This window comes from Chiroxiphia lanceolata, chromosome 21, assembly GCF_009829145.1.
Source record: "Chiroxiphia lanceolata isolate bChiLan1 chromosome 21, bChiLan1.pri, whole genome shotgun sequence".
NCBI classification, from domain to species: Eukaryota; Metazoa; Chordata; class Aves; order Passeriformes; family Pipridae; genus Chiroxiphia; species Chiroxiphia lanceolata.
In genome coordinates this window covers 9323440-9340782 of record NC_045657.1, presented here as the reverse complement: position 1 = coordinate 9340782, position 17343 = coordinate 9323440, and the positions used below count along the sequence as shown (strand labels likewise).

Here is a 17343-nt window from a genome sequence, read left to right as displayed (position 1 = left end):
GAGAAGCTGTGGCTGCCCCTGGATCCCTGGAAGTGTCCAAGGCCAGGTTGGACTGGGCTCAAAAAAACCTAGGCTAGTGGAAGGTGTCCCTGCCCATGGCAGGGGGTGGAACAAGATGATCCTTGAGGTCCCTTCCAACCAAAATAATTCCATGATTCTGGGAATGCCAAACCTGCCAGTTCCGGGGAGCAGGAGGGGGCAGTTCCCCACTGGTGGCTTGTGAGACACGTGTGTGGCTGTGCAGAAACTGCTGAAGGTTTTCAGCTTCTCCCAGTTCCTCCCTCACCTTCCCACACATTTAAAGCACAGGCCATTCACCTGAGGGTTGGACTCAATGGTCCTTGTGGGTCCCTTCCAACTCAGGATACTCTGTGATTCTGAAATATAAAGTTGTGATTAAAGGGACAAGTCCTGGGGAGTTTTACTTTCCTTAGGCAGGATTGGAGCTGGCAGAGGATGAAAAGCTTTGCAAGGAAAGCTCTTCTTTCCCTGCTCCTGAGGGGTGAGGGAGCAGTGCCATGGCTCATCTGCTGTCCTTCCTGCCCACAGGGGTCCTCCAGGAAACTTCCTACCAGGTGTTGCCTCCTCCTCTGGGAAGTTTGTGGTGACGTGAGCCTGTAACACATTAAACGTGGCCCCTCCACGCCTGGAAATTCAAATGCATGTTGTCACCTCGTGCTGTCTGATCCCCTTCCTGCTGCTCCAGGGGGAAATCAACACTCAGAGAAGGTCCATGGCCCCAACCAGCAGGCACTGAACCAGAAATGAGAACATCAGAAAGGGAGGTGGAGAAGAGTGCCCGGGCTGACACGTGCAGGGTCCCGAACGGCCTCGCAGGGATGTGCTGAATGCCAAGGAGGAGCTGCTGGTTCGGAGCCGTGTTTTCACTTCCTCTGTTCCAAGGATGGGGTCGTGGGCTGTCCTGTCAGGTGGGGGACAGGAAAGGGGAGTCAGGAGACTGGGATGTGCTGCCAACATCGAGACAAGGGCTCAGCTGATGGCAGCTCTCCCATCGGTGGCTGTGCTGTGTGGTCGGTGCTGAGCCAAGTTCTCCTCCCAGTCCCCTCTCCCGGGTCAGACAGTGCTACCAAACGAAGCAAAAGTGTCACCTCTGAAGGACAAAGTGTAGACTGGGAATGTAAAGCTGTGTCTGGCACTTGGAACAACTTTTCCCCCCATTCCTTCCTCCCGTCTCCTGCTCCTTGCTGGCTTCTGAGAACATTTGTGTGTTGATCACAGGAGATTTTAGTCAAAATCTGTGGTTAACTACAGGTTTGCAACAATTACCAGTTAACTGACGACATCAAGGACTCATCATCAAATGAGTGAGGTTCTGGAGCACCTGAGGGACAGAATCCTGATCCCATTTTACCCACAGAGATAACGCCTCTGTGAGAGTCACTCCAGTGTGTGCCCAAAGGGAGGGGCTGCAGAGGCTGGCTCAGAGCTCTATGAATGGCAGATGGGCATGTACATCTTCACTTGGAGCATCAGAAACTTCCCAGAGGTGACAAGAATTAGCCTGGGGAAAGCCCCAGAGTCAGTTGTCTTGGCTGGTGGCTGTGCTTTTGTCTCAGCATCGTTTCAAACTGGGCAGCAGGATGTACTTGGACGTGATTATTGCAATGGTTGGGTGAACCTTCCTTTCTGAATTCCCTGTACAGCCCTGTTCTAATAATTTGATACCAGATACTTGCTTTCCATGTGATTTTAGCAAATAGCAGGATCCTTTTTACCCTCAACATAGAGAATCTGAGCTACTTCACCTCAACCCCAGAACACCCAGCCTCACTTGCAGCTCCTGTTTCTCACAGACATCTTAAGCCTGGGAAAAATGAAAGGCTGTCATTGGAAGAGCAGATCTCTTCACAGGAGTGCTGATATCTCTGTGACTTAATCTTGTGCTTCCAGAGGAAATTCTGCTGTGGAGAGAGATGGATTTTAGTGCTGAGGATAATAATTGGTGTTGTGTGACTGGCTGTGCACCAGGATCTCCTTGCAATGGCTGTGGTGTGGCCACAGGGCACAAGAAACATGTGCACAGGGCAGTTTGCAGGTTCTTCCATGATGTGAGAGGCAGAGAAACAATCTTCCAGGTTCTTTCAGGGTGAGAGAGGCAGAGAAACAAACTCGATTGAGCTCCAGTCAAGTAATACTTTGTCGGCTGTCTCTTGCTGTGGTTTCCACTCACTGCTGTTGACTTCACAAGCTTCATGAACACAACCTGAGAGGCTGAAGGAGGGCTGTGTGTTTTCCATGACTGCTGGTGACAGGGGGTTTCCCCTCTCTTGCCTCTCCGCAGTGAATTTGCCAAAGAACGGGAGCGGGTGGAGAACCGCCGAGCTTTCCTCAAGCTCCGCCGGCAGCAGCAGATCGAGAGGGAGCTCAACGGGTACCTGGAGTGGATCTTCAAAGCAGGTAAGGCCAGAGACCTCCTCACCTCGCTCTTGTGGCCAGTAGAGCCTGGTGGTGAGAGAGGACAAAGCCCCAGAAGCAGCCTTGGGTGTGGTTGGCCATGGAGGGAACACAAGGCTGGAGAGGGCCCAGCCAGCGCTTGATTTTTTGGGGGGATTCTTTCTGAGCACTCCCACTAAAGTTATTGCAGAAGATTACTTCAGTTATTTCTGAGCACTCCCACTGAAGTTGTTGCAGAAGATCTCAGCCTGGTTAAGCAAAACTGAAGGAGCTGAGCCAACTTCCTTTATTGCTGAGATCAAAGCAATTGTCTTAATACAGCATAATATAAAAAGTGGTACAGTGCCCAAAGTCTCCACAGTGGGGAAACTGTTCCTCTCTATGAGTCATTTCTATTTTATTTACTTTCCAGCACAGCTGCTTTACAAGCCTTTCTTGCTGGGATGGTAAAATACACCCCAGTGTCATTTTTATGAGCTACAGAGCTCACTTGCATGAAACTCCCCCCAGCACATATTAACATTGCTTTATAACCATTATATCTGAACATTGCACTTTATTGCAAGCCCTGAGCAACTTTAACAAGGACCCAGACACACCCATTTAACAAAAAATAGCCTGCTTTGCTCTTCCTTTGATTGCCAATAATCTTTCTGCATTATACAGTAGCTTATATTGATCATATAATCCTCATATAACCACTGTGCAATTCTTTCATGCAGCATCAAGGAAATTGGGGGTAATTTCCTCCTTGCTTGCTTTGCTGAGAAGCTGAAACACCTGAGTAAGGTGAAAACCCCTTTTGAAACAATGATGGAGAGAAAAAGAAGTGGTGGTTTCTCAAACAGGCTGTGAGGTGCCTTTGTGGACAGACCAGCTCCTTCCTTGCCCTTTACAAACGGGGAGGCTGAGGGCCAGAGTCACACAGTGACTCACCTGACATCAGCTGATAGACCTGGCAGAGCTCAGAAAACATGGGTTGGCACCGTGTTCAAACCATGCCATCACTCCTGGCCATGCCATCACTCATCCTGCTGATGCCAGGGGCCTGCTGGGCTAAAATGTGCTTGTGTGGTCACAGCAACTCACTGCAGCATCAGCTGCACGAGCCAGCGACAAACCAGAGCATCCTGGGGCTGTTCTAGATGGCCCTTGTTTGCAGTTACAGTCTCTGTTTTATGTGCACAGCCTGGGTGACAGTGTTTGGAAGAACATATTCACCTGGCTCCTGCTGCTTTGCTTCTTCTTCCTCCTCTGAGGGGCTTGTTGTGCCCAGGGAATGTGCCCTGCTGTGGGTCCTGGTACCTTCCTGAGGGCAGTGATCACAGAATCACAGAATCTGCTGAGCTGGGAGGGACCCACAAGGATCATCCAGTCCAACCCTCAGCCCTGCACAGGCCCATCCCCAAGAGTCACACCCTGTGCCCCAGAGGATCAGCCAAACTCTCCTGGAGCTCTGGCAGCCTTGATGCTGTGCCCACTGCCCTGGGGAGCCTGGTCAGTGCCCAACCAGCCTCTGGGGGAAGAACCTTTTGCTGAGATCCAACCTGACCCTGCCCTCACACAGCTCCAGCCATTCCCTGTGTGCTGTCCCTGGTCCCCCCAGAGCAGAGCTCAGTCCCTGCCCCTCCTCTACCCCTCCCCAGGAAGGTGGAACTGCCATGAGCTCTGCCCTCAGTCTCCTCTTCTCCAGCTGAACACTCCAAGTGCCCTCAGTGTCCTCCCATGGCTTCAAATCAAGGCCCTTCCCCATCCTCGTTGCCTCCTTTGGACACTCTCTAATGGCTCAATATCTTCCTTATTTTGTATATTCACCCCAAACTGCCCCAATATTGAGGTGAGGCCACCCCAGGGCAGAGCAGAGGGGACAATCCCCTCCCTGGTGCCCCCAGGACAGGTTTGGCCCTCCTGGCTGCCAGGGCACTGCTGACTCAGGGCCAACTGGCCACTGACCACGACCCCCAGGGCCCTTTCCCAGCACTGCTTTCCAGCCTCTCATTCCCACTCAGTCCGTACATCCAGGGCTGCCCCATCCCAGGGGCAGAATCCGACACTTCCCATGTTGAACTTCCCAGGGTTGGTGATTCCCAGCCCTCTGGTTTGCCGAGGTTTCTCTGCAGATCTGGGCATGAGCTCTGACAACCCGGCCAGAGGGGAAAACTGGAGCTTTCAAATGTAAAAGAGGACGAAGTAGCTGCTGTTTATGTGGTGGCTCAAACCCATTATTTCCTGCACAAAGTGACAACTGAGTGCCAGTTTTATTGTCAGGCTTCTATTCCCCGGGACTGTTGAGCAGTAACTGCCCCCAGCCAGGCAGCCACTCCTCATTCTGGGATTCTGGAGGAATCAGAAAAAGAATCATTCGCTTTCCTTTCCATTTATCATTTGTCTCCTCACTGTTTTCAGCGACCTCAAATTCAAATTAATGAGTGGTTTGTGCAGTGGCTGGAGCAGAGTGCACTGTGGTTCTTGGTTTAATGCCACCTTACTTAAAGGGTCCTGTGATTTTTGGTCTCTGAATCCCGGTTTCCCATCTTTAAAATAAAGAGGACAATTCCCTTATGGGGACAAAGCTTTCATTTAGGTGCCTGTTTTGCCAGGAAGAGCCATGCAGGGATCATCATGCAGATATCATCGGCTGAACTTGAGTTAAAGTTGAGCTGGAAAAGTTATAAAATGTACAATCAATCCCTGCTCCAGCTTTGCATCCCCGTGGGAATGGCTGGCTCTTCTATTTCTGTTGCCAGGGCTGAATAAATGCCACAGCAACACGGAGTAAAACTGCTGTAAAATGCACATCTTTTGATTTAGTTTAACACAAGATCCAGAAGGTTTTGTAGAACAGGGAAGTGTGTGCAAAAGAGCTGAATCAGGGAATAATAAAAATACTGTGTAAAGGCATTGTTGAAAATACAATAGGAATATAAAAAAGCTTCCTAGTACAGCTGAATAATAACAGTAATTAAAATCAGCTTAGCAGCGTTAGTAAAACCTTTGAATACCAAATGCAGTGTGAAGGCAAAGCAGAACAGGGAGTGGAGTGTTTAGAATTCAGGCTCTGAAATTTGGGACTGTGCTGTCGACAGGGATTTCCCAGCTCTGTTCTGAAGGCCGGGATTTCAGCTGGGAAAGGAACTGGAATTTTCAAACCGGATCATTGCTCTTCCTTGTCCAGGACTGTGGTGGAGGAAGAAGGACAGAAATCTCCTGGCCCAGCCCCAGGCAGGGAGATGCAATAAAGGAAAGAGCAAAAGTCTTGGTGTTCTGCTCTGAGGGAACTCTGGAGGGTTTTCTTATTATTCGTGTGAATATCTAATGGTTTTTAAATCCTTCCCATCCTTGACCTCCTTGACTCTTGTAGCAAAGAGTTCCACATGTCAACAGTTGGTTTGATTTGAAAAAATAAACCAAGCCACCAAACTGTGTCCTGCCCTCAGTTTAAATCCTTTCTGCAGGAAGTGGAAGAGCTCAGGAGTGCACTTTGAGCTTCTTTTAATTACTTTTCTTTCTTTAATTTCCCTCTACCTTGTGTCCTCTTATTTTCTCTGCTCCAGAGCACACAGAACCAATCTGCTCCATCCCTTCTCTTCCCATGGAAGGTTCACCAGGCCTCTAATACTTATAAGAACCTTCCTGAGCATTTTGGTTGCTTTTTTTTTCTTGTTTATTTTCGATGCAAGGTAGGAAGAGTGAAAAGCTGCATTCCACTGGTTTATCAAATGGCATCTTAGATTGTTTCTGCTCTGTAATATTTGACATATTCTGAGCAGTTGCTGGGGCTGGAAAGGCATTTTCCTTGGCCTTGGTAGTGCTCAAGTTTTTACCCCAAGGGCTGTAACTGGTTTAAGACCAAGTATTTGAGTGACTAAAATCACTCCATCTCTACACTACCTCCTGTTGGTCAACAAGGGTTTTAATTTAACATCATGTTTATCATTTATTGACTACTCTGAAGTGTCTTTAATGTTTCTCACAGCCTTCTCTGTCATTTGAAATATATTATCACAGAATCACAGACTGGTTTGGGTCGGAAGCTCCATCCAACCTTGGACATTTCCAGGGATGGGGCAGCCACAGCTTCTGTGGGCAACCTGTGCCGGGGCCTCCCCACCCTCACAAGGGAAAATTCATCCCAATATCTCATCTAAATCTACCCTCCTTCAGTTTAAAGGCAATTGTGCCTTTCAGAGGAATTAAACAGAGGTGAAGCCAAGCAATGTAATCCATGCAAATGATTTTGCCACCACTTTCTCCAATAAACTCCTCAAAGCTGTAACATCCATTAGGCTGTCATGCTGCATTTCCAACCAGAAGTTCTGTGCACAGAGTAAAGAGCTTATAAGCCCACAAATATTCTTTTGAAGATGTTTCTCTTATCTTACAAGGACATGCATCAGTTTGAAAACGCTCTGCTCAGAAGTCTTTCAGTTCAGGGCTAATCAAGTCGTGTGTCTTTTGCATTTTAATTCTTTCCAGCTCTTTCCCCCAGCACTGATTCAGAGGGTTTCCCCTTCTCCTGGAGTCACAGGCTGTGGGAATGGTTTCACCTCTCTCTCCCAGCCCGCTGCAACTTCAGTGCTGCCCCTTGACATGACAAAGCTTTATGAATTTTCAGGTTTCTTGAGAAGAAACAGAGCAACAAGTGCTTTGATCCAGGTGGGAAAAGCCACCTACACCAACGAGACACGTGTGTGAGATGGCAAAGAATGATAATTGCCAGAAAGACAAATTAGATTTCCCCATGAGAGTGTGGCAGCTTCTTATAAGGGTTGCATTATTATTCATTTTTTTTCTCCTTACCAACTCTGACAGTTAAAGTCAGTTTTTCTTCCTTTTTTTTTTTCCTGACTTCTGTTGAACTGAGTTATCTGAGCCCACAATGTCCTCTCTCCCCATGCCAAAGGGAAAGAGAAGGGGCACCTGCTCTGCCTTTATTGTTCACCTTCCAGTTCCTCAGTGCCAGGTTTTTTATTTCCAGTCCTTCCAGTACTTAATGACCAGCAATTCCTGTCACTGCTGAGACACCTCTCGCTCTGACATCTGGTGAAACCTTTGTCTGGAGGCTCCAAGTGGCTGATCTGACACCATCTCTTTGTGGAATATTTCTTCTAATGTAGAGTCACTGGTTTGGGAGGTTTTTCGGGCACTCCAACTATCCTCTTCCAGGCTTTGTGATGGCTAAAGGCAAATTCTGATCCTCTGTGTGGTTAAACCCCCTCCTAGCAGTGCTGAGTGTCCTGCTGAGCTGGCTTTTTAGCAGGTCCTAAACACCATGGGAAGCCCTTCCAGGGTGGATGTGTTCCTTGGGATTCCCAGAGGATTCAAGGCACACAGGAGTGATTATGAAAGGAGAGAACTGGGGAGCAATGGGGGTGGAGAGCTGGGATTGAGGGAATTTCATTGGTGGAACCTGGGGTTGTAAAGGCAACAGTGAAACTGTGAGATGTGCCCGTGGATGGAGATGTGTCCATGGATGGAGATGTGTCCATGGATGATGTGTCCATGGATGGAAATGAGTCTTGGATAGAGATGTGCCCATGAATGGAGATGTGTCCATGGAGGGAGATGTGTCCATGGATGCAGATGTGTTTATGGATAGAGATGTGTCCATGGATGGAGATGTGTCCATGGATGCAGATGAGTTTTGGATAGAGATGTGTCCATGGATGGAGATGTGTTTATGGATGGAGATGTGTCCATGGATGGAGATGAGTTTTGGATAGAGATGTGTCCATGGTCCATGGATGGAGATGTGTCCATGGATGGAGATGTGTCCATGGATGGAGATGAGTTTTGGATAGAGATGGGTCCATGGATGGAGACGTGTCCCTGGATGATGTGTCCATGGATGGAGACGTGACCATGGATGATGAGTCCATGGATGATGAGTCCATGGATGATGTGTCCATGGATGGAGATGTGTCTATGGATGGAGATGTGTTTATGGATGGAGATGTTTCCATGGATGATGTGTCGGTGGATGGAGATGTTTCCATGGATGATGTGTCCATGAATGGAGATGTGTCTATGGATGGAGATGTGTTTATGGATGGAGATGTTTCCATGGATGATGTGTCCATGAATGGAGATGTGTCCATGGATGGAGACGTGTCCATGGATGGAGATGTGTCCATGGATGGAGATGTTTCCATGGATGATGTGCCCATGGATGATGTATCCATGGATGGAGATATGTTTGGGCACCAATTCGGGGCCCTGAGTTTGGGGCAGAGGCCCAGCTAGTTTGCAGAGTTGTCTCTTAGGAACCTGTCCTTTGTGGGTGAGGATCCATTGACACCAGCAGCCTTTGGGAAGGGGTGTCCATGTCCAAGCCATCCCTTCCTCGTGGTTTAGGACAGTCATACTCCTTGGTAATTGCTTTTTATTTCCTTCCAACATTTTTAGCCCCAAACATGGGTACAGCTTTTCCCTGGGCCAGACTTTTGAAGAGGTGCTGGTTTGACACAGAAGTCTCTTGAACTCTCTGCAAAAGCCCATTTGACTTTTCTGACCTGTCCTAAGAAGCCTCAAAAAGCACCTGATTTGTATTGTGGGTTTTTGGAAGGATTTTATGCCTTTTAAAGTGCAGTTTTTAGCTCACCTAACGTTTTTAACCCTCTCTCAGCTCTTCTTTCCTCCATGTTTCTCATGCACTAGTTTGCACTTTCTTATTTCCTCTTGGCTTTCCAGCCTCCCTCAGTCCTTGGATATTATTTTTCAGGCTTCTCAATTTAGTGTCTTATTAATGTATCATTCACTCTCTCTCCCAGATGATTAATAAAGAGATTATATAAGGCTTGTGTGGCTTATATAGGCTTATATAAGGCTGATCCCTCTAGTATTCTTCTAGACAGCTCTCAGCTACACACTTGATGTTTGGCCTGTGGTTTGTTGTGTTTATTCTCTATATTTTTTTAGTTACCCTTCAATCTAGACCGGCTTAAATGGACTTTAAAGCAGAATTTGTGGGAACCTGGCGTCAGATGTTTTAGTCAAATTATATCCGTGCCAAGCACATGGAAGATTTTGTCATTTATAATAATAAAAGGAAGTGTACAGTTCCCCAGCTTCCAGCTCGATGTTTTGTTTGCTTCGGGTTGTCCTTTAGAAAATCCCCACGTAATTTTTCCAGTTAAAATCTGTGGTTCTGAGTGTTTCTCCGGTGCTGGCACAGCGCGGTGTGTTCTGCAAACTGCCTTGGGTGATGACATTTGCACTGGGAAACCTCAGGAAACTTGGTTGTCTTTCACTCAGATAAAAATGATTCAGTTTTGGGAGGTTGGTTTTTACAGTGTTTTATGATTTATTTTTTTTACTTTAGGGAAGTATAAAGTTGTCTTTTGGAGATCACACGTGAGTGGAAAGCAAGGGTGGTGTTCCTGCACTGCACAGCCTGAACTGTGCCCAGCAGAGCTCCCCCCCAGGCACCTTGTGGGTTTTAACTGGACAAAGGTTTGATGTGGTGGCTTTCTGGTGACACTGTGTCTCGTGAGATGTGGCACTGCTGACATGCAGCAGCTGGCCCTGCTTGTCTCACCCTGTGCCACCAGAGATCTGTTACCTTGGGCTGAGTCCTGGTCCTCTTGATGGAGACAGAAGAGCAGCAACGGGTGTGGAGCATCTCTCACTTCTCAAACGGTGTCTCCCATGTGACAGGACATGAGGGACCATCCTGTGGCTTTCTTGGGTCTGAAGGAAGGTTCTTGGCATCCAGAAGCCCCTTGTGGATGATAGCTGGGTAGAGAAACTGGACTGGGTGGGTGGCTGGGAAAAGGAATATCATGCAGGAAGAGCTACATCTCCCAGTGGTTTGTCTGACATCCTTCCCCTGAGCAAGAGGGGCGCAGCGTTCTGAGCCATCCTCTCCTCCCCAGGCTGGGTGTAACTGGGTGATACAACGGGGTGAGGCAGGTGGCAGCTGGTTTTAGAGCAGGGATATGATAAATCTGAGGCTGAGCCTTCCTGTTTTATCTTTTCCAGAGGAGGTCATGCTGGCGGAGGAAGACAAGAACGCAGAAGAGAAATCTCCTCTGGACGGTAGGTCCCTTTGCTGTGCCGTTTTCCTCCTGTGATACGTGAGAGGTTCAGCTGCTGGACAGTGCCATGGCCTTCCACTGTGCCCAGGAGGGTGTGAGGAACACACTCTTGCATGCCCTTGGCAGAGATGGGGCTGCAGAGTCCCTTCGCCCGTATCGGGTGCTTTCGAGGTTGCAGGTGGATGATGAGCAGTTATGTGACACCGCCCTGGGGTGGGGATCTGCCCTTGGGGTCGGTCCCTACGCTGCCTGTGGGACCACAGGGACACCCGTCAGCCTGTCCAAGCGGGGCTGGCTGTGTCCCACCCCCGGGCCGTGGCGGGGCTTAGGCTGCAGAGCGGATGCCAGAGGAGGAACGCGCTGACCAGGAGAAGGCAGGGCTCCAAACTGAGGTTTTCCAAACGGATTTGACAAAGAGACTAAGACCCCTGTTAGCTGTAAGCAGTAAGACATAACAGGGTGTGGTGATCCTACCTTCCAACGTGTGACCCAGGCTGGAGGGACCGAGCCGAGCGAGGCCACAGGACCTGCCCTCCCTGTGCCTCCGAGAGCGATGAGCTCGTAGGAATGCGCCAGCCAGTCAAAGTTCAGTTAAAGATTCTTCCCTCTCCCTTTTCTGACCATCTTTCGTCCTCCCATGTCTCCTCCTCCTTTCCCCTCCCCCCCTCCCTCTTCCCTCCTCTTTTTTTTTCTCCTCCCATTCACTGTCAGGGAGGGCCGCCTCGGAAGGGCCGATCCACCAAGGCACGGCACCGGCAGAGACTAGCAGCGGCAGCAGCTACAACAGTGAGTGGATTGCAAATCACCAGGGGCTCAGGCGGCACAGCGGGGCAGCCTCACCCCACAGCCCCCCGTGCCCAGGTCACCGGGGGTGGTCTCCCGGTGGTTTTGCACCCTGTGCTCCGGCTCCTTCGGGGCGGCGGGCGCCCGGCTGCTGGTCCGCCTTGGCCAGCCTGGTGACCTGCACCTGGGGAGGACTCGGGGATGGATGGAAGAGCTGGGGCTGCAGGAGGTCAGGGTTCGAGGTGTGCCTGGCCAGTCTTCGTGTGTGTGTGTGGGTCGTGTGCGCTGGGGGAGTTCGTCCAGCACGTGGGTGCAGCTCTTAGCCCTGAGCGTCTGGAAGAGTAGCCCAGAAAGCTGAGTGGTGTGAGCAAACTAGAGGTGGGGACAAGCCAAGACCCAGGGATATGAAGGCTCCTCCTATCCTGCTAAACTAAAGGAGCCCGGCAACATTCCCAGCCTTGAAGCAACTGGTGTGGAGCAGCCCATGTCTATGCTGGTAAATCCTCTCAGTCTCCAAAACACAGGGCTGTTGCATCCAGGGTGCCTGTAGAGATGGCACACTGCTAAGCACACTGCTAAACACAAGTAGGAGTTATCTGGGGAAGAAGATAAAGAAGCTGCTCAATTCATGCCAGGGAGTGTTGTAAAATTTTACTCCCAGTGCAGGTTATATTCCAGTGCTGGGAATGGCCTGGACATGCTGGAGGGTACTGGGACAGATGGAGCCTGGAGGACCCAAAAGCTGGTATTGCTGGGACTGAGGATTCAGCCTAGAGCTGGGTGGGGAAGAAAGGTGCAGAAGTGGTTATTTGCCAAAAAAACCCCACTGGATCCAGATCACAGGCTCAGAGCATCCTCTTCTCCTGGAGCCTCTCAAACCTGGGTGATGCTCTGGGTGTTTGGAAGTGACCAAAGAACCAACCCATGCCTTGGCTGTGGAGGAAGCAGCACATCCATTTCTGTGTCAGGGAAATCCGTGTGAAGAGTGAGGGGATCTTCTCTAGGAGACTCCAGTGGCTCAGAGTGTGTGGGTTTGCTGTGTGTGCCTTCTGACCAGTCTGTATCACCACACCGTGGGGTGTCTTACTGCTGCTAGAAAACGGTGCTTAGTTACTGTATGTCTTGAACCTGTTACCAAACTGTATCAACGTATCTTTTTCTGCCAGTTCTCGAGGTTCTGCAGGTAGGTGGTCATGGGACCGGCGTCCTCACTGTTCCTGCCTCACCCCTCCTGCACTGGGTGGACAGTGCAGAGCTCTCCAAACCTTTTAGGCTGCCGGTCTCTTTCCCTGTCGGAATAAAACACCGTAGGGATGTCCGCCCTCCCCACAAAAGATGCTGTTGGGAGAAGTGTGTCTTCAAAGAATTACAGCAGCCCCAGAGGGCAGGGATTGTACACTGGGTGCTATTAAGAGGCTGCTCCCTGATTTGTGGCAGTTGCTTCTCTCAGAGCATTTCTGCTCCTCCAGGCACTGCTCGGTGCTTAAACCGAGCCCGGGAATGCTGACTCCTTAATGGTGCCCACTGTAAACAGCATTAATGGCTTTAATGGATGGAAGCACTCATCTCCTCGCCCACTGGGGCTCACAAAGATCCAGTGACCCTGGCCAGCCTTTCTGCTGTGCTAAAAGCTCCAGCAGCTGCAGTGACTCCCCCACCCTCCTGCATCTGCTGGGGGCAGTGGGAGCGCCCAGCCCCGTTCCTGGCAGACCTTCAAGATCTGGAAGGTCAAACAGCTAAAGGACCCTGACACCGAAGCACTGGGCCCTGCAAGGTTGTAGGTTGTGTCCGGTTTGCTCCGGCTTGCCCTTGTGTGAGAGCTCTAAGCTGGCATTGGGAAGGAAATGCTGGCCCTGGAGAGCGAAGGGAGGGGAAGAGAGAGTCCACTCTGCATCCTCACAGGGCATTTTCTCTTTAATTTGCACACAGTGTTGAAAAGAGCCGCAATAAAGAAGAGCAAAAACGACCTGATTCATGCAGAAGAAGGTGAGGACCATTTCACAGACATTTGCTCTGTTGGTGAGTACCGGCTTCGCACTGCCCCAGGTTCAGATCTCCACCCAAACCTGTCCATGCCATCTTTCCTCTGAGAGGCTCCTTTGCTCCAGAAGCTGCGGTTTCAAGAAGGAGAAGTCCCCTCGACTTCCCAAAGCAAAGGGCTCCGTGGCTTCACCCTCTGCCCTGCGCTGCCTGGCTCAGCTCTTGCATGCTGCACCTTTCCAAGAGCCTGCCCGGCGCTGGGAGATCCTGCTGTGCTGCCCATCCCGGGATTCTGCTTGGAGCACGCTTGTTCCTGCTAATGAACCCCAAATCTGTCCAAGGACACTGCTAAGGCTCTTTGTTGGAGGAACTGGACACAGTCCCATCCGCCACAGATGCACAGGGGTGGGTTTGCAGCCTTTGCTGTGTGAGTTATTACTGGGAAACGCTGGGCAGTGGCCCAGTTCCCTCATTTTTGCCTTAGGAGAAGATCTTAAAGCAATTCTCTACATTTTTCAAGCCAGATGTGGAGATACACACCAGTGTGCACCCAGTCACCCCCACACCTCCACTGCATCCTGCCCTGTGGGGCATTTGGGGGCTTCAGCTCTGCAAGACCAGGACTACCAGACTGCTGCCTGTCCTGCAGTTCCCAGAGCTGATTCCCTCCCTCCTGAAACACAGCCAGGTGGAGAGGCAGGAGGCAAGTCTGGGGCTGGCAGGTCTAGACAGGCTCTGAGCCCCCAGCCCCCAGCTCAGGGAGCTGTTTGGACACCAGCAGAGATGCCTTTCAGCCAGAGGCTGCTCCTCCCCGGCTGGGGGTACATCTCCTGCCTGCTCTGTACTTGGGTATTTTGCTTCTCCCTGGCCCTGTTGTTTGAGTCTGGACATGGTTTTGCTGCGGGAGCAGCAGATGTGCTCATTATCTTCCAAAGAAATATCCTGGCAGCCCAGTTCCCACCAAGCAGCAAATCCTGGGAGCACAAGACCAGCAGCACAAACAGTTCATTTCAGAGTCTGTGTCTGCAGAGTTCTGAAAGCACGAGTGCCTCAACTGCCCTTTGGAAAGTTGGCATTAAGGTTTTAAGGGATTAGAGCTGCTGCTGCGATTTTTTTTTCCCCTTTAAACCAAGACCTGGTTGCAGGAATTGAGTGTTGCTTGGCATGTTCCTGACACCATCACCCACAGTCCCCCAGGCTGCAGGTTTTGTGCCTAAACTGCTGACACTTCTGCGAGAGGCTCGTTGCTGAAAGAGGGCAAAAATGCAGCACCCCGTGTGCATTTTTGGGTTGGTTTGGTTATTTTTTTCCCCCCAGGATCCCTGCATGGATAACAAGGAACGGTCATTTTTGGAACAGTTGTCCATGGTTGCGATAATTACGAGCTCTTTGCATTCCCATCCAAGTCCCTCCAGGCTCGGGCACCCATGCCATGCCAACAGATCTTGGAATTCAGGCATTTCAGGTGGCAACGGATGACGGAGCATCTGGGCTCGTGGATAATCTGCTGCAGAGCTGGGAACTGTCTCGGGAGCATATGGCAGGGAGAATAACAGCAGTGCTTCACCCACTTGGGAAAGTGTTTTTGATTTTGATTCATGGAACGAGACAGAGAAGGAGAGATGGATGAAGCAGCTCCTTTGCCGGCTCCTGGAGGGGCTGAGGCTCTGCAGAACACAAACAATCACAGCACGTGGGCAATTATGCATAAAGAATATGTTTTTTGAGCAAAGGGGGTTTTTTGGCTGGTTTCTGTGATGTCTTCTGGTGGGAGCAGAAGGAGAGTGGAAGAATTAACAGCATCATTCCTGAGTGCCAGGGAAGGTGCAGACCAGGGGGAGAGGCTTTGACAGGGCTGTCTCTGCCCTGGCACTTGAATTCCAACACAAGCACCTCAATGATCCTCATAATTGCATTATAAAACTCTGTAGTGCTGAACCACTTCCCAGTGTGTTCTCTGGAGCTGTTCTTAGCGTTTGTTCTTTCTCTCCTCCCAACTCTCAGCCTCTCATCCACACTAATAAGTGTGCAGCTGCTCTCTCTGCTTCCCACCCTCCACGCTGTCCCAGACACAGGACACCTTGTCTGGATTCCCAGACAGCAAAGCCCAGAGAGTGGATATTTTCTATGTTAGATCAGATTAAATACAAACTGGTTTCTCCTCTGAAAGATCAGAGGAGGAGATGAGACTATTCCCTTGCAAATCTGGGAGTACAGAGTGGCATGAATATCTGAGAGCTCTTTACCTGCTAACCAGTGCAGCCTAAATCCTAAACTGGAGCTTTTTTGTTGTCTTAGAGCAATGGAGGAGCACTGTGATTTATTTTTTAAACTGCCAAAGGCAGGATTAGCAAACTAACAGAACAGCACACCCACCTTTTCTGCAAAGAGTTTGTTCAGAGCCCGGCCAAGGCTGGCTCTGTGTGTTGGTGGGTGGCCAGAAATGGGCCATGGAGTGGAGAGCTCATGTTCCACTGGGGAGACATCATGCTCCTGTGGAGCTGTGAGGCTTGGAGAACCTGCTGCTGTCACATCTGGATGCTTCATCCTTTCTCTGGGTGTTGTGTTTGATGTTATTGCAGCACGAAATAGGGTGAGATTCCCGCCCCTTCCAAGTGCTGAAATGTAGGTGCTCACACCCCAAGATTTGGCTGCTGCAGCCAGAACACTTTGTTCCTGTAGCTCAGCCATCTCCCTGTAAATCATCTGCTTGGTCCAAGACAGGCCCATGTGTCCTGCTCAGCCCTTCCTGCAGGGATGCTCCATCCCACGATGGAGGGAAGGGCATGGGGAAGGGCAATAGTGTATTATCCTGCCACAAATCATCTTGAAAAAAGGTCCTGAGGGCCAGCAGAGTGTGACACAACTAGTGGACAGCAACAGTCATGATTTTCCCTTGCTTGTGGCCACTGCAGAGGAACCCCAACAGCTCCGTGTGTTTATTCCCAACCTGTGCTGATTTCTCCTGCTCAGCACTGGCCAGAGGTTGTCCTTTCTTCCTTCATTTGAACAGCAGAAAGAATTTCTTCCATCAGCTTCCTATTGTTCAAACATTTGGCTCTTTCCAGGGTTTCAGACTGGAGTGGAAATGCATCTGGTTTAGGCAGAATTGGCACAAATGAGTAGCTGCACCCAAAATCTGATGGAGGGAGGCAGATTGAGGCCTCTGCTCAGGAAATACAAGCAGCTGGAGAGTGAAATAAAGAGTCTTCATTCCATTCAGCAGTAAGGGCTGGTCCTTGGAGCAGGGGAAACAGGGACCAGCTTTCCTGCTCCCAGCTCCCAGCTCCACGGGGATGTGTTCCACACCATGGGCAGAACCCCCACCGGGCCTGGTGCTTCCTGACCTTCCAGCCCAAGCGATGAGTTTAACTGGGGCAATCGGGATTGTTCCAAAGGTTTGGAAGCCCAGTTTCTTTAGGTGGCGGAGCTGGGCACTGATTCATTGACTCCCGGAGTTTTAAAACCCCAGCCTTCATCCCTCATGGCACCATCCCAAGCCAGATGCCCTCGCTCAGCCCGTGGCCAGCGTGCCCAGCTTTCTGCTCAGCCGTGTTCCCGGTGCTTGGCAGAGGCTCTGTGTGCCCAGGAGATGCCCTCCAGCCTTTTGCCTGCCAGGGTGGGGTGTGGTGACTCTTCTCTCTGTCCCAGGGTCTCCTTTTGCCCGTGCCAGTTTGAAGAGCGGGAAGAACGAGAGCTCGTCCTACTTCAGGAGGAAAGAGAAGATGTTCCGGTTCTTCATCCGGCGCATGGTGAAGGCTCAGAGCTTCTACTGGATTGTCCTGTGTGTGGTGGCCCTCAACACCCTCTGTGTGGCCATGGTGCACTATGACCAGCCGGAGAAGCTCACCACTGCTCTCTGTGAGTACTGGAAACTCCACCTTTCCCCTGAGGAAATCTACATTTTTGGTCACTCGGTGCCGCTCGCGCACCCTCGGGACCTCTGGGGTTCAGCTTCCCGAGGGTCACCTCAGCACAGGCTCAGAAATGCTTTAGTCAGTGGTTCTAGTAACTCATAAGTCACAGAATCATGGAATGGTTTGGGTTGGAAGGGATTTTAAAGCTCATCTCATTCCAACCCATGGGCAGGGACACCTTCCACCAGCCCAGGGTGCTCAAAGCCCCATCC

At 50.5% G+C, this 17343-nt stretch overlaps 1 protein-coding gene across 1 annotated transcript in view; it reads left to right on the top strand.

Moving 5' to 3' along the window:
* Positions 1 to 17343, top strand: part of CACNA1B (calcium voltage-gated channel subunit alpha1 B) — a 308761-nt gene that overhangs the window by 153295 nt on the left and 138123 nt on the right. Inside the window, 4 exon segments of the mRNA XM_032708038.1 lie at positions 2303 to 2418; positions 10396 to 10452; positions 13164 to 13253; positions 16866 to 17075. Of these exon segments, the coding sequence (XP_032563929.1) occupies positions 2303 to 2418; positions 10396 to 10452; positions 13164 to 13253; positions 16866 to 17075 (473 nt within the window).